The sequence below is a fragment of the Schistocerca gregaria genome, chromosome X (assembly GCF_023897955.1).
Source record: "Schistocerca gregaria isolate iqSchGreg1 chromosome X, iqSchGreg1.2, whole genome shotgun sequence".
Classification (NCBI taxonomy): Eukaryota; Metazoa; Arthropoda; class Insecta; order Orthoptera; family Acrididae; genus Schistocerca; species Schistocerca gregaria.
The window spans coordinates 417948523-417976248 of record NC_064931.1 but is presented as its reverse complement, the minus strand read 5'-3'; the positions used below and the strand labels follow the sequence as shown (position 1 = coordinate 417976248).

Sequence of the window (27726 nt, the reverse complement as noted above, 5' to 3'; positions counted from 1 at the left end):
ACATTTGGATCACAAGGGGAATAGGGGTTTCAGGCCAGGAAAAGAGCCTCCTTCATAAAATATTTAACTTGGAAAATTCTCCATCTGAATTATACATATACCTTAAAAAATATTCTGAACTACTAAGAAAAGTAATAACAGCAGCAAAAGTAAAGTGTACTGATGAAGACATTTATAATTCAGTTCGTAAAGTGGAGTGTTATATACAAAATTATCTTGTGAAAACAGAGCATCAAGTAAAAATATAACACTATCATGAGAAAACAAGATGTAAAAACCTCTTAAAAGTAGTCAACACAACTAACAACTTTTTCATATGAGTTGCTGATAATATGATAAAATCAAACTTAAATAAGAATACTCTAGCTAATGAATATAAATTAAGTGCATGTAGAGGGTCAATGTACATCACCTCTGTCCCTCTGTTTTGACAAGGGGAAGATTAGAATTCCCAACAGAATTTAAGCAAAAACCTCCATTTCTATTTATAAGGTTACTTTCAAATTTTATTTATTCTACTTCCTTTACAAGGTTACTTGAAAATCGTATACTTCCTTAATAATGCTATCCCCATAGCTGGAAGACCATTCCAGAATTTCCATGTTATATTCCATAGGATAACCAGTGCCAAGACAATGTTCTGCAATAGCTGATTTCCTAGGATTTTGTAAGCATGTTTGGTGCTTATGCTCAGTACACCAGCCCTCCATGTTCCTGATAGTGTGACCATTATATGATATGCCACAACTGCATGGAATATGTTAGACAGCTGCCTCATGCAAACCAAGATCATCCCTAACAGAATCTTAAGGGACCCTAATCTTAGATGGATATCAGAAAACGCATTTCACATCATATTTCTGCAAAATACAGCTAATCTTGTTAAAGAGACGCTCTGTGTAAGGCAAAAGGCCTTAGACCTTGCAGCCAACTTGGTATTATCACAACTCACCTGGTGTACAGTTGGTCAATAGCATAATGTACATCTGATCTGTCTTTCGTTATATCCATTCTGATGAAAAGTGACCTCAAGGTGGCCTAACTCAGCTGACAAGCTGTCAGAATCTGAGGTGATGTGGGCCCTTCAACCTTCAAGTACCAAGTACATCTGGCTTTTTCTTGGGATTGGCTGGACAGTGATTCACGGTTGCATTCTGACTGCAAATTTCATTCTGTAACTGCTCAGCATTTGGCAAAATTTGTACATTTCCATGGCTCTGAGTCTAATATTTTACCTTAATGTTCTGTGATAAATCTCATGGAGAAAGCTTTTGACAGTGTAGCTTTATCTGTGTTAGGGGAAAGATTTAAATTTTGCACTGCTGCCAGTGGTTAATTTTATCAGTTCTGTTGAACATGCTGTTCTAAACCACCTCCTGATGCTACAGAGGAGATTAGGAGGCAGGTATGCCATGTGCTGACTGCAGAATGTCCACCCAAGAGTAATATAACAACAGCCAAGAGGGCTGCTTCATGTTCACTTAAGAGTTGATCTAGATGTTATTATTTTACTCACAGACAAGGTCAATGTTAGAGTTGTTTTGGACAAGCAGGATTATGTTTAAAAGATGTAGTGTTTACTGCCTGCTTCAATGTATTGCAGTTGTGAGAAAGACCAATGGCCTCCTGAAGTGAAGTTCCCTGTCACAGGAGACCATCAAGAGTCTAAACTATTGTTGTGCTGTTTTCCCTATTTTATATGATCTCCCATCTTAGGTTGATTGTGAATAACACTAATACTCCAACATTTCATTAACAAAAGATCTTGCTGCACTGTTGAGACCACTAGTAGATCACAGTGAGAATCACATTAAGAATTAGGTGCATTTCGTACACCAATTAGAGGGAATGCATCTGAATGACTCCGATATTCTAGTAAGTTTACATGTGGTCTCTCTCTTCACTGATGTTCCCCTGTCTGATTAATTATGGTTAATTGCAGTTAGGTATGGTGTTGAATTAATGTACCTATTTCACCTTTTTGTTTAATGTTGCAGTACTATGAGCAGAGAGATGGCACCCAGATGGGAAGCCTGTTGTCACCTACTATTGCCAATTTATTTATGGAAGACTTTGAGGAATGCATCTTGGAGTCAATGACTTTGAAACCTAAGTGTTTTTTTTTTTCAGGTTTTTGTTGTTGTCTTCAGTCCTGAGACTGGTTTGATGCAGCTCTCCATGCTACTCTATCCTGTGCAAGCTTCTTGATCTCCCAGTACCTACTGCAACCTACATCCTTCTGAATCTGCTTAGTGTATTCATCTCTTGGTCTCCCTCTATGATTTTTACCCTCCACGCTGCCTTCCAATGCTAAATTTGTGATCCCTTGATGCCTCAAAACATGTCCTACCAACCGATCCCTTCTTCTAGTCAAGTTGTGCCACAAACTTCTCTTCTCCCCAATCCTATTCAATACCTCCTCATTAGTTACGTGATCTATCCACCTTATCTTCAGCATTCTTCTGTAGCACCACATTTCGAAAGCTTCTATTCTCTTCTTGTCCAAACTAGTTATCGTCCATGTTTCACTTCCATACATGGCTACACTCCAAACAAATACTTTCAGAAACGACTTCCTGATACATAACTCTATATTTGATGTTAACAACTTTCTCTTCTTCAGAAACGCTTTCCTTGCCATTGCCAGTCTACATTTTATATCCTCTCTACTTCGACCATCATCAGTTATTTTACTTCCTAAATAGCAGAACTCCTGTACTACTCTAAGTGTCTCATTTCCTAATCTAATTCCCTCAGCATCACCCGATTTCATTTGACTGCATTCCATTATCCTCGTTTTGCTTTTGTTGATGTTTATCTTATATCCTCCTTTCAAGACACTGTCCATTCCGTTCAACTGCTCTTCCAAGTCCTTTGCCGTCTCTGACAGAATTACAATGCCATCGGCGAACCTCAAAGTTTTTACTTCTTCTCCATGAATTTTAATACCTAATCCAAATTTTTCTTCTGTTTCCTTTACTGCTTGCTCAATATACAGATTGAATAACATCGGGGAGAGGCTACAACCCTGTCTCACTCCTTTCCCAACCACTGCTTCCCTTTCATGCCCCTCGACTCTTATGACTGCCATCTGGTTTCTGTACAAATTGTAAATAGCCTTTCGCTCCCTGTATTTTACCCCTGCCACCTTCAGAATTTGAAAGAGAGTATTCCAGTCAACATTGTCAAAAGCTTTATCTAAGTCTAGGTTGGCCTTTTCTTAATCTTTCTTCTAAGATAAGTTGTAAGGTCAGTATCGCCTCAAGTGTTCCAACATTTCTACGGAATCCAAACTGATCTTCCCCGAGGTTGGCTTCTAATAGTTTTTCCATTCATCTGTAAAGAATTCGCGTTAGTATTTTGCAGCTGTGACTTATTAAACTGATTGTTCGGTAATTTTCACATCTATCAACACCTGCTTTCTTTGGGATTGGAATTATTATATTCTTCTTGAAGTCTGAGGGTATTTCGCCTGTCTCATACATCTTGCTCACCAGCTGGTAGAGTTTTGTCATGACTGGCTCTCCCAAGGCCGTCAGTAGTTCTAATGGAATGTTGTCTACTCCGGGGGCCTTGTTTCGACTCAGGTCTTTCAGTGCTCTGTCAAACTCTTCACGCAGTATCTTATCTCCCATTTTGTCTTCATCTACATCCTCTTCCATTTCCATAATACTGTCCTCAAGTACATCGCCCTTGTATAAACCTTCTATATACTCTTTCCACCTTTCTGCCTTCCCCTCTTTGCTTAGAACTGGGTTGCCATCTGAGCTCTTGATATTCATACACGTGGTTCTCTTCTCTCCAAAGGTCTCTTTAATTTTAATGTAGGCAGTATCTATCTTACCCCTAGTGAGATAAGCTTCTACATTCTTACATTTGTTCTCTAGCCATCCCTGCTTAGCCATTTTGCACTTCCTGTCGATCTCATTTTTGAGACGTTTGTATTCCTTTTTGCCTTCTTCACTTAATGCATTTTTATATTTTCTCCTTTCATCAATTAAATTCAATATTTCTTCTGTTACCCAAGGATTTCTAGCAGCCCTCGTCTTTTTACCTACTTTATCCTCTGCTGCCTTCATGACTTCATCCCTCAGAGCTACCCATTCTTCTTCTACTGTGTTTCTTTCCCCATTCCTGTCAATTGTTCCCTTATGCTCTCTCTGAAACTCTGTACAACCTCTGGTTCTTTCAGCTTATCCAGATCCCATGTCCTTAAATTCCCACCTTTTTGCAGTTTCTTCAGTTTTAACCTACAGGTCATAACCAATAGATTGTGGTCAGAGTCCACATCTGCCCCTGGAAATGTCCTACAATTTAAAACCTGATTCCTAAATCTCTACCTTACCATTATATAATCTATTTGATACCTTCTAGTATCTCCAGGATTCTTCCATGTATACAACCTTCTTTTATGATTCTTGAACCAAGTGTTAGCTATGATTAAGTTATGCTCTGTGCAAAATTCTACCAGACGGCTTCCTCTTTCATTTCTTAGCCCCAATCCATAATCACCTACTATATTTCCTTCTCTCCATTTTCCTACTGACGAATTCCAGTCACCCATGACTATTAAATTTTCGTCCCTCTTCACTACCTGAATAATTTCTTTTATCTCATCATACATTTCATCAATTTCTTCATCATCTGCAGAGCTAGTTGGCATATAAACTTGTACTACTGTAGTAGGCATGGGCTTTGTGTCCATCTTGGCCACAATAATGCGTTCACTATGTTGTTTATAGTAGCTTACCCGAACTCCTATTTTTTTATTCATTATTAAACCTACTCCTGCATTACCCCTATTTGATTTTGTATTTATAACCCTGTATTCACCTGACCAGAAGTCTTGTTCCTCCTGCAACCGAACTTCACTAATCTAACTTTAACCTATCCATTTCCCTTTTTAAATTTTCTAACCTACTTGCCCGGTTAAGGGATCTGACATCCCACACTCCGATCCGTAGAACGCCAGTTTTCTTTCTTCTGATAACGACGTCCTCCTGAGTAGTCCCCGCCCGGAGATCCGAATGGGGGACTATTTTAGCTCAGGAATATTTTACCCAAGAGGACGCCATCATCATTTAACCGTACAGTAGAGCTGCATGCCCTCGGGAAAAATTACGGCTGTAGTTTCCTCTTGCTTTCAGCCATTCGCAGTACCAGCACAGCAAGGCCGTTTTGGTTAATGTTGCAAGGCCTGATCAGTCAATCATCCAGACTGTTGCCCCTGCAACAACTGAAAAGGCTGCTGCCCCTCTTCAGGAACCACATGTTTGTCTGGCCTCTCAACAGATACCCCTCCATTGTGGTTGCACCTATGGTACGGCCATCTGTATCGCTGAGGCACGCAAGCCTCCCCACCAACGGCAAGGTCCATGGTTCATGGGGGGGGTTTCAGGTATGTAGATAAAAGTTTTGTTGTTTGGCCTCATGGCAGTGGGAAATTGAGCTACTGTTTAGGACACCTGAATTCAATACACCCAAATATTCATTTCAGAGTGGAAGTTGACCAGGATGGCTGCCTCCCCTTCCTTGATGTGATGGTCAGCAGGGAGGCTGATGGTACTTTGAGATATGCTGTATATTTGAAACATACTCACACTGACATGTAATCTACAGGCTGATAGTTGTCACCTTCAGCATGAAGAGGTTCTAGTACCTTGGTTCACAGGGCCCATGTCATATCAGATCCTGCACATGTCAAGTAAGTTAGCCCATTTTGTGGGCACCTTTTACTAGAATGGTTATAGTGAAAGATCACATGTGCATTGCACTATTCACCAACCATGAACCAGGTGAGTGAGTATAATGCAGAGGTGGCACCAAAGTCAACAGACTTTTTACCTTAGGCATGGAGCAGTTCTAAAAGGATTGGTCATATTTTGCAGAAACATGACTTTAAATAAATTTTTTGATCACCAGCTAAGACTTTTAGTTCCTGTAAAGGATGATCTTGGTTTGCATAAGGCAGGTTCCCATCATATACCTTGCAATTGTGGAATGTCATATACACACACACTTACAGCAGCTGAGCAAATCTACTATTGCAGAACACTGTCTGGGCAAAGATCATCCTATGGAAAATAAAAACACAGAGATTCTGACATGCACTTTAAGCAAGTTACGTTATAAACTGAGATAGAAGTTCTTGCTTAAATTACGCATAGAACACTGTTCTTTCCCTCATCAAAAAAAAGGACAGAGTTATTTCTACCTCAGCTACTGATTATTAATTTTCAGTATCAGTCGTCTTATCAGTCTTCTTTGTGTGTGTGTGTGTGTGTGTGTGTGTGTGTGTGTGTGTGTGTGTGTGTTTTCACGTATGCATTCACAGAAATCTTTTCAGAAATTATGTACAAACTGAGGCTTTAAATTCTCTTGCACAGCACTTGCTGGCTGCAGTTTTGCCTTGAAAATGATGGTGTGTGCACCTGCCAAAATATCTGTGGTTGTCAATGACAACACCCGGATGCATTCTCATAAGTTATTTGAATTCTAGTTGAAATACTTACACATTGATGTGATTGCTGACTTCAAGCAGGCTCTTTCCCTGATGCACTGAAAACATCTAACGTTATTCCAGTACATAAAAAAGGTGAGGGAGACGATGCAAATAATTACAGACCCATCACAGTTTCCTCTTTCATTTACAAAATTTTAGAAAAAAGGTAGTATCACAAATTATGGAATTTGTAAGTAAAAGCAATATCCTATGTAATGAACAACATGGATTGGGTTGTTTGGGGAAGGAGACCAGACAGCGAGGTCATCGGTCTCATCGGATTAGAGAAGGACGGGGAAGGAAGTCGGCCGTATCCTTTCAAAGGAACCATCGAACAACATGGATTCAGAAATATTAGAACGACATCTATTGGCATTTATAAGTGCACCAACAGCATACTAAGCCTGACAAATAAGAATCAATGGTTATATCTATTTCACCTATCAAAAGCTTTTAACATGGTGGATCATAAGATTCTACTGCCAAAGTTTGAAAAACGTGGTGTGCTAGGTCTGTCCAACAATTGGAGCAATTCATTACTGAGCAATCATAAGCAAGCATCATACATGAAGCACACAAATGTCAACATAAAAGCTATTTCTAAATACATGCCAGACTATAAACCAATTCAAAACAACTTGGCAGCTGGGCACAGAACAAACAACTTGTAATGAATAGTAAAAGAAATACCTATCGCACTGAAATTCCACCATGCTCCAAACAAGAAGACATGTACCCCATTTTTTTTCTCTAACAACAATGAACTAGTTGGTAACCACATGGAAGCCAAAGACTTAGGATCTGGCTAGAAAGGAATTTAAAATAAAATAAACATATTGAATGCCTTAACACAAAACTGAACAAAAGAAGTTACTTTATTTGCACACTAAAATCATGCAGCAGTGAGAAAACAGTAATGAATGCATATCATGTCTACTTTCATCCTACAAAGCAAGGTGGCACAGTGGTTAGCACACTGGATTCACATTCAGGAGGATGACAATTCAAACCCATGTCCAGCCATCCAGATTTAGGTTTTCTGTGATTTCCCTAAATAGCTTCAGGCAGATCCAGGAATGTTCCTTACAAAGGGCATGGCTGACTTCCTTCCCCAACTTTCCCTAATCTGAGCTTATGCTCCATATCTAATGACCTGGTTGTCAACAGGACATTGAACACTACTATCTTCCTCCTCTTACTTTCATGCTCACCACAAATATGGGGTCCCATTATATGTAAACTCTAAAACAACTATCAGCCATTTCAAACTCAGAAACAGGGGCCATTAGAATCATGTTTTGATGCAAACCCAGAGATTCATGCAAACCTCTGCTTCAGATCTCTGTTATTCCTTCTTTAAAATGCACCTACATTATGGAAGCTTTTATATTCTTTAAAATAAATGTAATAGGTAATGACTAGAGATTACATATAAACTGTGACCATCATGATCACTTTACCAGACTGAACAAAAACTTAAATATGATCAAAATCAACATCTCTATGCCAAAACAGTACTTTCCACTTGCTAGCAAATTTCCTAATTATGTAAAAGTAATTACTAAAGTTATATTCATAGCATTACTACTTTTACTCCATTGAATAATATTTAACTTTATTAAGTGTACTACGTAAATACTTAATGTATGAAGTGTGTTAGTGTGATCTCAAGTAAGTGTAAATAGAAATCATTTTTACTTGAATACTTATTCGTTGACTTGTCCAATGTCTTATGCATAAGCTGCTTTGTAGACAACAGAACAAATAAAATGCCATCCACAATATCAATTTCTGATCACCTGTCACAGGTACATGATTAACATGCATTCAAATTAAGGGAAAAATCAAGCATGCAAAGCTTATATGCATGCTTTACGTGCAATACACGTAAGGGAAATATTGAGCATACAAAGGATACACGAACTAAGAATTCAGTTATGATGCAACTTAGACTGCACAAGCTAAAATCTAAAGCTTTTCACACAAAACTAGAAGAGAAAATGGTTGATATGCTTATAATATTGACAGCCAGAAAAATCTGGTTAATCTTAAAATACCACCTGAGTTTGCTTTTTACAGTTGATAGATATACACCTATAATTCAACAGTTCCGGTGGGTCATTCACATACTAAACTGACAACAGACACAGGCTGTCTAAATGTGATTAGTCTAACTAATCAACTCTACAGCTTTGTCCTGATGGCTGCAGAGGGCAGAACTGAAACTCTACAGCCATAAAGACACACTGCTATTTTCTGTCAAAAGTGAGTCACCCCAAATGTAAAGTGTACTGAACTGATATTCCCCATCCTTTTTCCCCGTCATACAGAGTGTTTGGACAAATAGAAAAGGGAATTAGCACTCAGTTTGTAATTTGTGATCGAAAAGAGTATGAAAATATTTTCTCATCACATTCTCAAGTTTCTAAACTGAATGTGGAATGCACAGTGAGAGACTGGAAGAAGACTGCAGAAGAAATGATGAAGAAACCAAGTAGCTATCATTTCAAATTTTCTTCAGCTAAGTGCTTTACTTTGAGCAAAGCTTCAGAAGGAAATGTGACAGTAAAAGCAGAACCAAATCATAACACAAATTGTGGTTCTGGAAGGTCTGTGATGAAGACAGGTAAATATTTTATGAATTTGGATATTCTGCCAGTTGTGTCATCAGAAGTGCCCTTGAATTAAGCCAAGATTCATGGCATAAAGCATTTGCCAGAAAAACATTTTGGATTGAAGTAGAAGCTGAATGTGCAAAGGGTTTTCTGAAAGAGAGTATTTTCATCTGATACTGGACAAACAAATGTCTCCCCTGAAGAGACTGTGAAATTCAAGAGGCTTTGATACACTTAGTTATCTGAATTCTGTATGATGAATAATGAGCGGATTCACAATTGTTCACTATGCAATGCATTTTTAAAGTTTGAACAAATGAGTTTCAACTGAATTTATTAGCACTACCCTAAACATATAAAAAAGAACTATATTATTGAGTACTTGAACTAAGCAATTTTAGTGTGCTGACCCAAAATTTGTCTATTCCTATGTTTAAAGCACAATAACTTATTTCTCAGTGGGAATATTTATATTTACAATTACACATGACATACTATATCAAAGTTATGCATTCCTATCAGGTAAAAAGTACAATTTAAGTTGCCATTAATAGCCATTTAGTTGTTTGCAACTCCACTAAACTTTCTTACAATGGACAAGACACGTTTTGGAACACACTGCCTGATTTAGTAAACTGATGGCTCAATAACATTCACACCCGCCAGTACCTACCTTCTTTGGGATAGTATTATTACTTTCTTCCTGAAATCTAAGGTTACTTCATCTACCTGATGTACGTGCACTCACTATGCTGGTCATGGTAGCTTACACATATGCATATTTAGTTATTTGTTACAGTACTTATTCTGTAGCTGTGATGATGCTAGAAAAATTATGAGGGCAAGGGAAAAAAGAAAGCTTGTGACAAATCTTTAAAATCCATGTTTAGCATGTAACTAAACATCCAAGGAAATGGAATCTGTCTTTAATGCACTAAATGACAGATATAAAAATAATAATTAAGCATGGCATAAATAAATGTAAATAGTCTAATAGTGTTTTTACCTGTATACTATTCCTTTTTTGTGCAGGAACTTGAGGCCAGAAACAATCTCAGCTGCATAAAACCTTGCACGTGGTTCAGGGAATCTACCACTCTGCTGTATATGAAACATTAGGTCACCACCATTCAGGTACTCCAGCACGAACAATAGATGTGACTTGGAAAAAGAAAAGAAAATATTGGAAGTGATGAAGTAATGCAAGCTAAGTAAATGTGGATGTTAAATCGACTGAAAAATAAAATACATGAAGCTAATTTTTGTAGAAAAATATTACTAAGATTCTCAATTAATGTAATTTCTAAATGCAAGTAGGAACTGGCAATCTCTTAACCTCGTTCTCCAAGAACTAAGGAATAATGACATATACCTACTTTTGTTAGTGTCATTGTTACCTTCACTTGTCACTCACTCACTCATCACAGGAGACAATTATAAGGCAGTCTGAACATTCAAGTACACAAAGGAATAGTAGTACACACAGGCTCCAATTTGCACATAGATAATTGTAAGATTTTCTGTATGGATGCTGTCATTAGATTGGGTGATATCACCTATATTATGGCTAGTATTCATGATGCCCTTACCTTGTTCTAGCTTTCTTTAACTCTGTAATATGCCTACAGAGAAATGTTGACATGGTGCTTTGCATGACTGTTCTACATCTGAATTCCTTCACAATGTATTTTTTTATTGTTAGCTACATCAATTAAATGAATGAACTGTTGACAGATTAGTAAATCCAATGGCCACACATCTAATTAATGGGCTTAGTTTCTTCCTAAGGACATAAGTGCTTGATGTTCTGATGACTAACTTTCTGCGCATAATGTATTTCACCTAAACCTTCTAACTTGGCTTCATTAATTCTTATTGTCTCCATTCAAAATTTCCAGGACTGTCAATTCTGCCTTCCATAATCCTTGTACAGAAGATGAAATGGAAGAAACGCTGTGGTAAATTTGAATTATAAGAAACTCTTTATGCACCCACAGAACAAAAAGAGAAACTGTTGACTTGCAATATTCCCTTCACATATAGTTTTATGTGATATAATTGCATTTCCTGCTTCCTTACATAATTACACAAATTCAGTTTCTCAGGTGCTGTGAACTGTTGATATATGTTTCTTTCTCTTACTTTAAGCAATCTTGAATGGATCACTTATTAAAACATCTTCTACTCAGAATTGATTAGTATTTCTGTAATCCAATATTGTATGATTTGAAAAAGTCATGATAACTAAACTGAATATTCTCAGTTAGTTCACTCAGATTGGGATCTTCAGCTTTGAGCAATATTTCTTGATAGCCCATAACACAAAAGACTTGAATGAATACCCTTTTGTACGGTATCAAGGTGCAGTTTTGTAATCCACAAATATTATAAAAATGTATGTAAGTTCCACATCTCATTTTAAACCACTGAACCACTTTCAACCAAACTTGGTACACATACCACTAACTGTCTGGAAAGAGATACTGTGGAAATAAGAACCAGTCATTTCCTATTAGGGTATGAGTGATAACATGGAGAGAGAAGGGGTAGGGAGGGGATGGACACAGAAGGAGAAGATGGACAAAGAGAGGGAAGAGGACGAGATGGACAAAGGGGAAAGGAGCAGATGGACAGAGGCTGGAGGAGCAGATGACAGAGAAAGTAAAGAGGAGGGGATGGACAGGGAACAGAGCAGGATGAGATGGACAGAGGGAGGAGTGAGGAGAAGATGGGCAGAGGGAGGAGTGAGAAGGAGATTTACAGAGAGAGGAGGAGGAGGAGACATGATGGGGGGACGAAGAGATGGACTGAGAGGGAGGTGATAGAGACAAGGGAGGGAGAGATGGGCAGAGGGAGGGGGGTGGAGGAGAAGATCCTCTTGGAGGAGGGGGAAGGAGATGGACAGAGATGGGGGGGGGGGGGAGTGAAGAAATGGATTAATAGAAGATTGGAATAAAACCATAATTGGGCAATGCAGGGTATTCAGTTAGCAACTAATAAAGTAGTCTAGCACTGAGATTTTCAGTGAAATGGAGTTCCCTATTTTTCTGTTCACATCCATTTTTGTGTGAATGTTTCACTTCGTGGCTTTGTTGATTGCAGAATCTAGATATTTAATAATGTGGCACTGTTTGTTGCTTGTCAACTGCATAATTAAGCCTAGTGGATGTTTATCTTTTACCAAATATTATGTCAAACACTGTCCAACAAGTTATATAGCTAGTTACCAGTCATAGCATGGAAGAAGTAAAAAGCTAGTTGATAATGAATTGTATTCACCAGGGGAAACAGAGAGAGAGAGAGAGAGAGAGAGAGAGAGAGAGAGAGAGAGAGAGGTTTTGTGTGTGTGTGTGTGTGTGTGTGTGTGTGTGTGTGTGTGTGTGTGTGTGTGTGTAATATTGCTGATAGAGCAAGTTGTTGCAGACAGTTGGCAAGGTGTTATGGATGTTGTTCACCAACAATTGTGAATATTTCATAAGGCCAGGTTAAATCTGCCCCTGTCTTTGTCTGCAAATGCTTCCCTCTCACTCTCAGCCTTGCTTCGTATTCTTCATGCAAAAAGCTCTGTAGTGACAAGTCATACAATTTGAACATTGTAACAGTTTTATTTACCTTCAGTTCCATAGATCACATGCATAAGCAGAAGCATTATGTTTGTTGTCTACAGGAACACATAAGTGTGCAAATATGAGAACCACTAGTTTCATCCACAACCAAAGTGACATAACACAGAAAGTAATTTTCACAATGGCCAAAGTCTGAAAAAAGATATTTTTGCTGCCATCATCACAGCAGAAGGTCTGCAGTAGTAGGTCATAACTGTATTCCATATATGTTCTCAAGATTTCTAAACTTCGGTGACTCCAACTATTTTCTTAAGAGTAGTAATAAAATGTATGACAAATGAAGCTCTTCTGTAACATTAATCCAAGATGAGAAATGAGGAACATCAGAATAAACACTGCTAAATCTGGAAGGTATGGGTGAGATGTATGATCCATAGAGTTTTTGTGATCAGAATTTCACGAATTGTGTTCATAGGAAAAAGCTACATTTGTGGATGTGATGTTCAGTCATTTCATTCACATAGCTAATAATACAATCTGTAGTGGTAAGAGAAGGCATCACACTGACTTTTCTTTTCACATATTTAAGAAAGATAAAGAAACACAGATCAAAATCGATGAGTCACAAGTGCAACTGATGTTACCTTGTGGATAATGTCATTTCTAGTGTGTATCTCAAAGAAAGAGTAAGAGGAAATAGATAACAATTTTTTCATCAGACACAATGTGGTTAGAAACTGAATGAAAACTCAGACTGCAAAAGAATGGGACAGTGAATTACCCATGGCATTCTTGAAAAAACTATCCCACTATGAGCTTGAAACAGTTTTATCTTTTTTACATAGTTACCTGAAAAAAGCCCAAGAATGGAAGATATGATCTCAGGCATTTTAATGAAACAGAGGCCACTAAGTTATTTGAGTTTTACAAGAAGTAAGCAGATATCGGCAAAGTAGATTTATGACCCAAAATAAGTTCTTAATTTGTGGGTTTTTATATGAAGGACAGAAAGAAAGCAAACAACAAAAGGTAAGACAACACAGAGAACTGTGAAACAAAAAATAAAACGTCATTAAAATCAGACATTTCAGGCTACATGGTGAAAAGAACTACCTGAAGAAATATGAGATTTGAATACTTACTTCTGTTTGAAATGTGCAAAACAGATGACATAGGTATGGATGTTTAGTCCCAAGGGCTAAAACCTTACGTTCTATAAGTGTACACTCCACGTCATTATCCTCTAGCACCACATCTTTCTTCAGACACTTTACGGCATAATACCTATCAGTCCCTTTCAGTTCAGCAAGCAAAACCTGTAAACATGAGAAAATGAATTATTAATATATTTCTTGTGTGGTTCCTGTGAGACTGAGAGCTGTAAAAGAAATTTAATGTTTAACCTAAAACTGTGTTCTGAAGGATAAAACAGTTCTGTTTTTAGTTAAAGCAAAAAAGACTCAATTACAATAGTTGGATACAGAAATGAAATCAGATATTCTCATAGAATTTTTGGTGTAACCACTGACAGTTCAAATGAAGCTATAGTAATTTCTGTTGCTACTATCTTAGTTCTAAAACTGACATCACTGGACTGACAGATCAACTGGAAGTCAAAGGATATGGCACCTAAGGATGATTCACCAGTTAGCTATCATAACAGTTTTGCTCTTGTTTCTGCCAGACCTTTAAAAGAAAGATGTTCATCAAAATTTGAATGAATTTATAAAACAGGGCATAGAGGTATAAAGAAGGTTAAATGATAACTTGTTGTCCAGACTTTAATGTTGAGATGTGCACTTACATTGCCAAATCACATATACAACATAAAGGAATATACATTTCCTTAAAATTCCATTAGTGTCTTCAAGTGCTCCAAAATCTCAGTCTACTGCAATACATGTTGTAAGTCACTGATGCAAGAAAATGTGGACAGACTGGAGAGATTACTTTGGTATCTTTTCACATGTTGCAACAGTGTGATTTTTGAAATCTTAATGAGTTTTTGGAACTTTCGCATAGACTTCATATTTTAGTTTATACCAGAGAAAAAGTCTAGTGGTGTCAAAACAGGTGAGTGTGGGGGTCAGCTGATGATGTCTTCACATATGATCCAGCAAACAGGAAAGATCTGGGTGAGAAGTTGCCTAATTACAAGCTAGTACTGAGTCAGGCATCTCTTGTAGTGGTACCACACGCATCTACATGTTTGAAGTGGCTCTTCCTCAAGGAGAGGTAGTAGCACTTCAGTAAAAAGTTGTGCTTATCTTTAACTGTTAAGACCACCTCTGTGAAGTAAGTACCCACCACACATTTTCCAATGAACCTGCACTTAACTTCATACTCCACTGCCCCTGTTGTTTAACCTACTACAGTCAATCTGGATGCTCAATAACCCCCCCCCCCCCCCCCCCCCCCGGTAACACATTCAGCTTTCCATAGTTTGTAAAGTTAGCTTCATCAATAAAGACAATTCTATGAAAATAGAATCTACTGTCTTCATGTCACAACAGAACCAAGTAACAAAATTTCATGCATCCTTTGCAATCCCACTGGTTCATCAGCCAGTAAAGTGACACACGATATGGATCAAAACTCTTTGCATGCAAAATGTGAAGATACATACGAATGTGTGGTGTCTGTTCTTTCAGACATGTCTGAAAGAATAGATACCACACAGTATCCGCAACTGTGATACATACTATGCATACTGGGGGTGAAGGGAAAAGGGGGAAAGAGGGAGGAAAGGCAAGGGACTATTTATGTCAGCTGCATCAGGACTTTATGCAGCATCAGTGGTGTGCCGGACTGAGATTCAAACCTGGAATATTCTGCTTACTAGGAATTTGCATTAACCACTGTGCCCTCCAGACACAGTGTTTATCACAACTGCATAGACTAAGTCGGCAAGCCTCTAAGCTGACCCACATTCCCACCATTCCACAATCCTCATCCTTTTCCTCCATGCGTGTTGCTTTGAGATTCCTAGAGGAGATCCAACATAATTGTGCATCCACACTGAAGCTGGTGGATTCATTGCCCACAGAGGCAAATCAATTTTATGGAGGCATGGTTTCTGTTCTTTCTTATCCTCTGCATAGTAATCCAGTGCCCTTACAATAACAATTTTTTGTACATTTTTTTGAGATACCATCTTTGTTGGACAATATCTGGCAGGATACCTATGTACATACAACTCAACTCTTGAAACTTCATGACAGATTACAGTTGTGTGCAAGACCTAGACTTGAACTCGGGACCTTTGCCTTTAACAGGCAAGTTATTGCCTGACTGAACTACCCAACCACAACTCGCGAACCATCCTCAGAGCTTCACTTCTGCCAGTACCTTATCTCCTACCTTCCACAGACTTCACAGAAATTCTCCTGTAAAACTTGCATGACTAGCACTCATGGAGGAAGGGACAGGTTGTGAGTTGTGGTTGGGGTTGGGTAGCTCAGTTGGTAGAACACTTTCCCGTGAAAGGCAAAGGCCTTCTCTTTGTTACTGAAAATTATTATTCTACATGTTTTCTTTGGATTTGGATACTTCATCTTTGGTGTGGACTTTAATTAGAGCTTCATCAGTCGAACCATGATTCACGCAATCGTCAGAATTATTTCCTGTTACTTCTAAAGTTTCCCCAATTTCTAACGAATATGTCGACATCGTTCAAATGAATGTCCAAGAAATTTACTAATGAGTAACACGCATGTAGGTCTTCAGGAGACGTAAGTGATTTCGATTGTATACCACGTTCTTTATATTTCATCTTTGTAAGGCTGCAAACATTAATTGGGTTCCAAATTACTGTGAAACACTGTAACTTGTGAAAAGATAGATGCTGTTAGCAAGCATATACGAAGAAATCACAAAGAAAATTAATACAGTTTTTTCTCCATTGTTAACACTTACTCATACCGCAAAGGCAATTGCTAATTAATATGGACATTAAATGAGCTGTAAACTCGTGCAAATAGTAACTGTGAACAACTTATTGTGTCACGGAAACTATCAACAGAACCTGAAATTCCATTTACAAATTACGATCGCATTGTGCCATGTTATCTATTTATCGATGTACTGACAATGGCTCTGAGCACTATGGGACTCAACATCTGAGGTCATCAGTCCCCTAGACTTAGAACTACTTAAACCTAACTAACCTAAGGACATCACACACATCCATGCCCGAGGCAGGATTCGAACCTGCGACCGTAGCAGTCGCACGGCTCCGGACTGCGCGCCTAGAACCGCGAGACCACCGCGGCCGGCCGTACTGTCAACGAAGGATCTGTTGCCAGTGTGTTGCGCATGCACTGTCTGCTACAGCTGCGGCAGGTGTGCACGCTTCTCTAGCCGCCTGGCGAGTTACGAATTTGTCAATTTTCTACATAAAAACTACTTGCAGTGCGTTTCTCCCCTGCATAAAATGTTTCAGGGCAGGTTTAGACATGTCTGGTTTGACCATTCACTTACAAGGTGCCGTTTCCACAGCCATCATACGCTTCGTAACAAATACCTGGTAGAACAGACTCAGGTAATCCCTGTGATGTCTTTGGCACCACACCAACGGATGATTTGATGGTGATCCTCGGCATGCACCCAGCAGACAGCTGAAAAATGTCGTGCGGCCTCCGACTGGGTCTGTGAAGGGTACTTGAAGCAAAGAATAACAACCAAAGCCCATGTCCTGAACTGGAAGGTGATGTATGACATAACAACTGAGAGAACAGAGGAAGCGGCCAAAACGTGCGCCAGCTTTTCCTTAAAATTCGCGAACGCCTAGCCGTGGACCACACAAACCGCAACCGTATCGTTGCACATCACACATCATTGTTACGGCCCATATATTACTGTTTACCTGCACAGCTACAACAAGAAAAACAATTATATCTGTCCATGTTCTCGTACGGAAACAGCCAAGCCCGTAGTTTTTAATTGTACTGTCTATAACGGAATTAGGGAATTTATAAGGGAAACAAGGCCCTACACACGAAGAAATCGCGCGTGGTGGACGATGGTAAATGATGTCGTTAACATTATTTTTTAACACAGAAAGTACAAATTACATATGTTAGGATACTACATTTGCCAAATCCCCCCCCCCCCCCTCAAAAAACAAAAAAAAAAAAATCCGTTCAGCTTAACACAGCAGCAGTGAAAGTGAGAGCGCGAACTCGAGCGTGATTGTGAATGACGGTCAGCTGTCGGTTGCAACCAGTGTTGTGGAAGACGTATAAACAATTTATAAAAATTCCAGTGTTGTGTTCACGAATATGCATCTGCAACCAACATCGCAGCGCCAAATCAGGCAGAATCCACAGTACCACGTCAGACCCACGCCGACACAACATAAGCAGCACACGAAGAACATTAAGTTCACTATAGGGCATGAGAACGACAGCATTAACTTTATGGATTTAAAAATCTACTGCAGGAACTATAAACATTACTTAGAACTAAGCACAAAACCAAGAGTCGCTGGTGTGGCTATTAATAGCTCATGGCACCTTTCTGAATAAACACATCATTCATATTTGCAATGTAGACAACTCTCAGTAGCACGGGGTACTAAACACTGCTGAAAAAAGCAGCCTCATGAATCTGTTTGAGCAGATGGAAATACAGGGTTCCCTCCATAGAGCCGTCAGGCTCATTTTCTCTGGTATTTCGGCAAATATTTGAAATTTCGGTTTTTTTAATGTGTAGCTGGAGGCAGCCCAAATAAATCTGCTCATCAAATCTTTCACGCGAAACCTAGCGTCGACAGAAAGTGTCTGTTTCCCATTACAAACAAAATGATTTTCAAAGTGGAATATATATATATATATATATATACTCAGAGTGCCTGGTAAGTATTCCATAGTTCTACATAGTTCTACAGAATTTAGCTAAAAAAACAATAATACTTCGGAAAATTTTAATTTTGTAGATGGGTTCCGGTCTCTAATTAGTCTATTACTATATATATATATATATATATATATATATATATATATATATATATATATATATATATATATATTCAGAGTGCCTGGTAAGTATTCCATAGTTCTACATAGTTCTAAGAATTTAGCTAAAAAAACAATAATACTTCGGAAAATTTTAATTTTGTAGATGGGTTCCGGTCTCTAATTAGTCTATTACTACATTCGCTTTATTGACATCTATTAACAGGGACATTAAAACAGGAAGAATAACCAGTAATCCAGGTTTGACTGAGCTGAGCTGCGCTGCTGCATGGCGGTAGCAGCAAACACGGGCTAGAGCGACACACAAAAAAAAAGTTCAAATGTGTGTGAAATCTTATGGGACTTAACTGCTAAGGTCATCAGACCCTAAGCTTACACCCTACTTAACCTAAATTATCCTAAGGACAAACACACACACCCCCATGCCCGAGGGAGGACTCAAACCTCCGCCGGGACCAGCCACAGAGTCATGACTGCAGCGCCTTAGACCGTTTTTTTTTTTTTTTTTTAATCTCACTTTGTTCGATTTCGTTCGTTGAATCTGCTCGGGGCGTACGTCGTAAGACACCTGTTTAAGTTCGTTGTTGATCGATTAACTAAGTTTTTTAATTAACGAACACGCTGAGCTACCGTGCCAGCTAACCGCTCGGCTAATCCCGCGCGGCTAGAGCGACACACCAGTCCCAGCTAGAGAACTGGTTGTTCTTCGTGTTTTACTGTCTCTTTTAACGCACTTCGATCAAACAAATCTCGCACTAGATTAATTTGCAACCTCCCTATCAGTGGACAGGTAAAATTCGGATTGAAAATCATTTTGTTTGTGAGGGGAAACAAACCAAAGCTTTCCGTCGACGCTTGGCAGTGCATGAAAAACTTCATGAGCAGTATTTGTTGGGGTTAACTCTAGCTACACGTTGCAAAAACGAAATTGCAAACAACAGAGAAAATGCGCCTGACGACCTGTAGGAGAGACACTCGGTAAAATTATAAAAGGAAATTGACAACGAATGAATTCATCAATTTAAAGTTTAAATCGGAAGTAAAGCAAGACATTGAAAATCAGCTTGCCCAACTACTGAGTACGTATGGAAAAGCATGTTCATTCCAAGTTTAAGTCCATTACTTCGAAGGTACAGTCTGGTGAATTTGGCAACCGTCTTTCGAGGAAAAAAAATTATATATATTCAGAGCGTCTGGTAAGTATTCCATAGTTCTACAGTTCTTTGTACAAAATTTGAATAGTTCTACAGAATTTAGCTAAAAAACAATAACACTTCGGAAAATTTTAATCTTGTACAAAAAATTCATAGCCTGATTTGCGAAAAAAAATTCTGAATAGCTCCCGAAGAGTTCTACGGAGAACCCTCATGACATTTTTTGTAGGGCTAATAGTTTATGAGATAGTGTCAATAATGAGGGCCCATTTCCACATTCATGTGAAGCTGGCACCCGATTTTCGAGAAATTTGCATTTTTTCAGAGTTCTTCATATGTATGCTATAGTTCTAAAATTCCCTGTTATAAATTTTAGTATTTCTGTAGAATTTTGCGGAAAGAAACTATGATCACAATTCTGAATAACTCAATTGCTGTGAAGCTGGCAACCGATGTTCGAGAAAAATAATTTTTCTCACAGTTCTTTATGGATATGCTATAGTTCTAGAGTTCTTTGTAAAATTTTTTACTAGTTCTGTAGAATTTCCTGAACAAAATTAAGATCACATTTCTGAATAGCTGACTTTCAAGAAATATACACTTTTTTCAGAGTTCTCGGTAGATATGCTGTAGTTCTAGAGTTGTCTGTACTAAATTTGAATAGTTCTGCACAACTTGACGAAAAAACACTAGTAATCGGGAAAATTTTAATGTTGAAAAAAATTATTTGCCGATTTTCGAGAATAAAATTGTGGCCACAATTCGGAAGAGCTCCCCAAGTATTCTACAGAAAACCTTAATAATATTTTTGTCTAGGTATTAGTTTATGAGGTAACTGCAGTAATGGGGGACCCATTTTCACTACAGAAAGTATACGAAATCGCCCTAGAATTCTGATGACAGTTCTAATCACAGTTCTGGATCGCACCCCAAGAAAAACCCTGAAAAACCTAATGTAGGTTCTTCTGAGGACATTTATGATGGCAATAATGTGGGATCCATTTCTTAACATACTGTTTTTCGATCGGAAGCTGAGCATCGCTGCCCTAGCTGTGATCTGTGCATATAGGTGCAAGTGGGTGCATATCGTGTCGACCGTTGTTATTTATCTTGCTACTGACAACCTCAGCAATCTAACGGTAGTTGTTATTTTTGGTCTGTTTATTACGTTGTATGACAACAACTTTAATTTAATTTGACACTCTTAGCTACCAGATTTGAAGGTAGGTGGGTCTGCAATTTGCTTTCACGAGCTCCTGTCATCTCAGTGTTCAATACGTACAGAGATTTTCCAACATTTTGAAAGACATACGCTATTTTTTTTTTTTTTTCAGGGAGGAGTCGAGATGCGTCATAAAACTCGAGTACCTTTTGTATCTTCTTACGTTCACTGTTGCGGTTGGAAAACGGGGATTGATGTAGGCTCTGATTCGCTTAGAGGAGATTAATTGACTCACGCAGTTACATCGATTAATTTACGTCACTTCAAAGGCACAAGCTTATTGGAGAACAAGTGTTCAATAGTCGGAAATCATTTCCTCGATGAGAGGGTGTGTGCTTTCGTGGACCTAGCTTAGTGGGAGAGAGTCGTCTGATGAATAAAACTCTGAGCCAGATTTCTGGATGCGAAGAGTGTGTGTGTGTGTGTGTGTGAGAGAGAGAGAGAGAGAGAGAGAGAGAGAGAGAGAGAGAGAGCTCTCTGAGAACTTTGAACTTGAGTTGTCTGTTCTTTTCACACACTAGAAGGAATTCCAGTACACGATTGTTTGTAGACTTAATTAATATTTTTAATAAACAACATCTGTTACAGCAGGGTAAATTACATACCATTATATTTGATTCTTTTATCCGTGACGCTGTTTCACCTTTAATAAATGTGACGTTTGAAAAGCTACAGCATTTCTCTGTATGTCGTTTCAAAGAGACATAGGTATATGACTGTGTGCAAATGTTCTTAGCTCTAGGAAATGTTCACTGGGTAATGAATGCCAGAAAGTAATTATCGTAGGATTATTTTGATATGAAAAAGCTTATCAGTTTTCATTTTTAACAATGAGATTGTTTTTAAACGAATCAGCTCTATTTCTGTTTCACTGGGAATTTGCATTATATTTTGTTCACTAACTGAAAATTGGTTTAAAACTTATGATAACCATGTTCAAATGACCCTTGCAATATATACGTTTTCTAGTCTATTTGGTCACATCGTTATCTGCAGCACCTTTTTCTTTCACGTATGGAAATTGGCTATAATTCGCATTTTATAACTGAGACATGATTAGTTTTAATATAATTATCAATGCAATGATGATTTTTCCTTCTAGTTTTTAATTTAGGCCTTGAGATGGCATCTAACTTCAACTAAAAATGTCAAATCAAACTGCTAATTGTCATGTCATAAGGTTCTCTTTTGGTGGTGTATTTTCCTGTTCTAAAAATTCAGGAACAGAGTTTTCGAATTTCCTACGTGTGCGTATTCAGAAGCTTTCCTATTGAAACACTAGGCCTCATAATGTAGGATACGTTCATCATATTCGAAATCCAACAATTCATATAAGGCTCGGAATTCTCGTGTCGTTAATACCGTACTTCTATGTTTATCCACACATTTCAAAAACATTGGCATAACGTGCTGCTTATATAAAATACTGAGGTTTTGCCAAACAGTGTCTCTTGGTGTGTAATGCAAAAATATTTTAATACAGCACAATTTAAAAAGTTTTTGAGCAACGTTGCACTGCCGTTGATTCTACCCAGCATTGACGGCACAAGTACACACGCTGATGACATTACGAGGTGCAACAATAAAGCAATGAGACTGATTTTCTCTGTAAGATGTGGCAACCCTGCAGGCTTGCGTGGGCACAATATCTTTGACCTTGGTCTATAAGTTGCTTCTAGTCCAAGTGGCACATCGATGCAACTGCTCAGTCGTGAGTTGTGCTGCAATAAGTTAACACGTGTTTGTGTCTCTCATCACGGAAATGGAACCGCATAATACTGCGCAACGGTATGCCATTTCTTTTTGCGTTAAATTGGGTGAAAACGAGATGGCAACTCACGGTAAGTTTCAGAAGGCTTCTGGACAGGAGGTTATGTCAAGAGCTCAGGTTTTTCGTTGGCAGAACGAATGTTGCAGACGAAGACCGCAGTGGACGACCATCAACCTCACGGACGGATGTCAACTTGGCCAGGGTGCGTGAAGTCATACGATCTGATCGACGATTATCCGTGAAAATGATTGCAGAAGAACTGAACATCAAACAGTTCGTCTAATATTACTGAAGATCTTGGTATGAGAAAGATTTGTGCAAAAATGGTCTCCAAAAATCTTACACCACAACAGCGAGAAACACGGAAAAATGTGGCAGCCGATTTGTTAGAGCAAACGGAAATCAATCCAGAATTGTTGAGCCGTTTTATCACTGGTGATGAAAGTTGGTTTTTTCAGTACGATCCAGAGACAAAACGCCAAAGTTTGCAATGGTGCTCAAAGGGCTCACCCAGACCAAAAAAGGCTCGCATGTCAAAGTCAAAGTGCTTGCGTGCTGCTTTGATTCCAAGGGAATTGTTCATAAGGAGTGGGTGCCTCCTGAACAAACATTTAACCAATATTACTACAAAGAAATGTTAGAAAAACTTCGTAAAACATTCTGTCGGTGCCAACATTGCTGATAATTGGATTCTGCATCACGATGATGCTCCATCCCATAGTGCTCTGTCAGTAAAGCAATTTTTAACCTCAAAACAAATTTCAGTACTATCACAGCCACCTTATTCGCCAGATACCGCTCCGTGCGACTTTTTTCTATTTCCTAGACTCAAAACGGCGGTCAAGGGACACCATTTTCAAACAAAACAAGATGTGCAAAAAAGATGTGACGAGGGTCTTGGAGGATATTACAGAACATGAGTTCCAGAAATGTTACCATCAATAGCAGAAGCGCTGGAAAAAGTGTGTGCAATCAGAAGGGAACTACTTTGAAGGAGACAACACCAAATGGTTCAAATGGCTCTGAGCACTATGGGACTTAACATCGGAAGTTACCAGTCCCCTAGAACTTAGAACTGTTTAAACCTAACTAACCTAAGGACATCACACACATCCATGCCCGAGGCAGGATTCGAACTTAAAGCGCCTAGAGCTGCTCGGCCACTTCGGCCAGCTGACAACACTAAACTTGACTAAAACGTTAAGCAACATTTTTTTCATGTCGGTCTCATTACTTTATTGTCGCACCTCGTACTATAATCTACTTTTAAATTTTTGTAGGGATAATATTTCCGTTCCTTTTGTTTCAGCATGTAATGTCTCCATACTGACAATACCTTCAAGGACATTAAAATTAACACCAATTCCAGTTCTAAAAATGATATATAAAATACATGTTTGACAATGAACTTCTTTTATATTTAAAACCAAAATATCGACCGGTTTCAGTCACAGACTATCTTTACGGATTAGGGTGGTGGTGGTGGTGGTTAGTGTTTAACGTCCCGTCGACAACGAGGTCATTAGAGACGGAGTGCAAGCTCGGGTTAGGGAAGGATTGAGAAGGAAATCGGCCGTGCCCTTTCAAAGGAACCATCCCGGCATTTGCCTGAAACGATTTAGGGAAATCACGGAAAACCTAAATCAGGATAGCCGGAGACGGGATTGAACCGTCGTCCTCCACGGATTAGGGCTAAAACTGTTTAAGCCTCAATATCACATCTTTCATTACTTAAATAATGACCACGTCTCATGTGTAGAGCATGTCATGAATACCAGCATACAACACAGGACTTTAACGCAAATTCGTGAGATTGTCCATGACTGAAACCGATCGATCTTTGGGTTTTAAATAAAAAAAGCAGCTGAAGTTGAAACATGCATTTTATACATTACTTGACGGTTGTTGATAGTCACCTTCCAAAAATGTTTATAAAAATGATATCTGGGTAGCATCGCACCTGTTCTGCAATAACTTTTGAACTGAGGTAAATTAATCAAGGTAACTGCGTGGGTCAGTTATTCTTGTACCTTCTCTACGAGAACCCCGACGATGATTGTATGAAGATGCAAAAGGTGTACGAATTGCATGACGCATCTGAACTCCTCTGTGAAAAAAAAAAAAATAGCGTATGTATTGCTAAATGTTGGAAAATCCCAGTATGTATTGAACGCCGAAGTAACAGGAGATCGTGAAAGCAAATTACACACACTCCTACCTTCAAATCCGGTAGTTAATTGTAGCAAAGAGTGTCAAATTAAATTAAAGTTGTTGAAATACAACGCAATAAGGAGACCAAAAAGACAACTACCGTTAGACTCTGAGGTTGTCAGCAGTCGGATACATAACGACAGTCGACACGATGTGCGCCCACGTTTACATACGTGCACCGACCACAATTAGGGCAGCGACGCTCAGCTTCCGCTCGAAAAACTGTATGTTACGAAGTGAATAAAATGGCTCTGAGCACTATGGGACCCAATTGCTGTGGTCATCAGTCCCCCAGAACTTAGAACTACTTAAACCTAACTAACCTAAGGACATCACACACATCCATGCCCGAGGCAGGATTCGAACCTGCGACCGTAGCAGTCGCACGGTTCCGGACTGCGCACCTAGAACCGCGAGACCACCGCGGCCGGCCGAAGTGAATACCACATTATTACAATTATAAATATCTTCACAATAATTTACATTAGGTTTTTGGATAAAACTCTTGGGGTGCTATCCAGAACTGCGATCGGAAATATCGTCTGAACTCTAGTGTGATTTATTATGTTTTCTTTAGTGAAAATGGGTCCCTCATTATTGTAGTTATCTCAAACACTTACCTGCACAAAAAATATCATGGAGGTTTTCTGTAGAACACTTGGGGAGCTCTTCAGAATTAAGACGACAATTTTATTCTCGCAAATCGGCATTTTTTTTTCAACGTAAAAACTTTCCAGATTACTTCTGTTATTTTCGCGAAACTGTGGAGAACTATTCAGATTTAGTACGAGAACTCTGCAAAAAACGTATATTTCTCGAAAGTCGGGCGGCAGCTTCACACGACTCGAAGGTAGACTCACCGTATGCAAAAGTTGTGAAACACACGTTATCAGTTTCTATTTTTACACTTGAATTTACCTGATCAATCTCAATTTTTACACAGTAAATGACCTTAGCAATCTCAATTTTTAAAATATACCTTAGACGGGCACTAACCTTTTATAATTCAGGTTTTATATTACGTAGCATTTGAATTAATGACCATATCAAATCATTTTGTTCATCAGGTTCGACATCTGACGAGAGCTGTTCCTCTACTGATTCTGTCATTACGTACCACTAGATACTGAATCGCTCAGCACGAGTACAAGTGGTTGCGTTTTAACTTGAGCCACTGAATCACTATTTGGAGATTCTGAAACAGTCTCCATTCCAAACTGTACAAACTCGAGGAGAGTACATAACAGAATTGAAAACATGAGAACTGCTAACTTCCCTCTTAATTCTTTCCATGTCAGTTTCACTCTCTATGCCACACTGCGACACAGGACTTGTTGGGTCGCTGTTATCTGCCATTCTCTTATGAAGTATTACAAGCATGCCCAGCAATTGAAAATGTGTCTGAAAACGATGCCATTACTGCTGGGGTAGGCTGCTGTCTTCAGAACTGCAGTTCGTCGCCACAAGCACGACGTGCGAAGGCCGTAGGCTGCAGCAGTGCTCCCTGCCGACAGGCTTACAATTGGAGATCTTATCAGCGAATAGCCAAAGTGGACAGACTACAACTACTCTCACATTCCTGACAAGAATGAGCCATAATGACAAGAATGAACCATAACTCCAGCTGCTGTTTTTCCCGCGTTGCTTCTAAAAATCTTTATGATTCGATTATTCTCTGTGATCTAATAACACTTCTTGATTATACAGCAAAATTCAATATCATTTCCCAGCTGATGCACCTGTGTGTAATATTCTTTCTTCTGTTCAAAGAAATTATTAAATATTATTCGTGTATTGCGTCATAGCTGCACACCTTGAAGTATTTAACCATGAAGAATTAATACATCAATTTAAACAGGTAGGAGGAAGATGCATGAAACCACACCTGCAACTTATTTAGAACAAACTGCCTGCAACTGTAACTGAAGAAATAACGAGAGTATGTGGTCGAGTAACAACAGAGACCTACATATCTTTGGTTCCCGCAAACTGCATCTTAACTTGAGCTTTTCGCCGTCATTTATTATTCTTCCAAGGCTCCAGAATCCCTGTGACTTCCCATTGTGGCCACAACAGAGTGGGCTCCATGTTACCAGGCCCCCGTCGGTCTTTCGCATTGGTATGGTTGTACTCGGCTGGCCCGCACCCCAGTTAAGTCTGGTGCCGTCGCTCATTTATATTTTAAATATCCACCGATCCTAAGGTCGAGTTTCATGCGCTTTACACGAATCAATTTTAAATTAAAAGGAGCACACATTTAACATATGTTCCACTACCATTTCTTCTGTTACTTTAATGACTTAACTACTTAATTAAGTAGTGGTGAATGAGTGTGGTCAGTGAGCTAACAGATCACTGCCACGTCTCAACATGATGTAAATTTTGTCTATATGTGCAAATGATACAAGAATAGAAATAAAAAATAGTACCAGAATTTTTACAAGACCAAAAAGGCAAAAATGAAATACTTAAAAATATTAACATGTGGTTCAAAGAATATGGATTATCATATAACTCATTATTTCTCACAGGACAAAGTAAGCTATGAAAATAGTTTATTCAAAAAAATAGAAAAATAAATAGACCTTAATTTTTTGGGCTACAGATAGACCACGTTTAATGGAAAACACACTGCCTAGAAATAATTGAGAATTTTATTTTATCGTCATTTACAGTGTGAATATTTAGTTATTTCTGATATCTTTTGGCC

General features: G+C 38.7%; 1 protein-coding gene across 1 annotated transcript in view; it reads right to left on the bottom strand.

The window, feature by feature from the left end:
- The window catches only part of LOC126298441 (titin-like), a 171230-nt gene that overhangs the window by 34266 nt on the left and 109238 nt on the right, over positions 1–27726 (bottom strand). The window contains exons 3-4 of the mRNA XM_049989769.1: positions 13826–13999; positions 10124–10278 (exon numbers count right to left, since the gene is read on the bottom strand). Coding sequence (XP_049845726.1) covers positions 10124–10278; positions 13826–13999 — 329 coding nt within the window. The remainder of the gene's footprint in view (positions 1–10123; positions 10279–13825; positions 14000–27726) is intronic.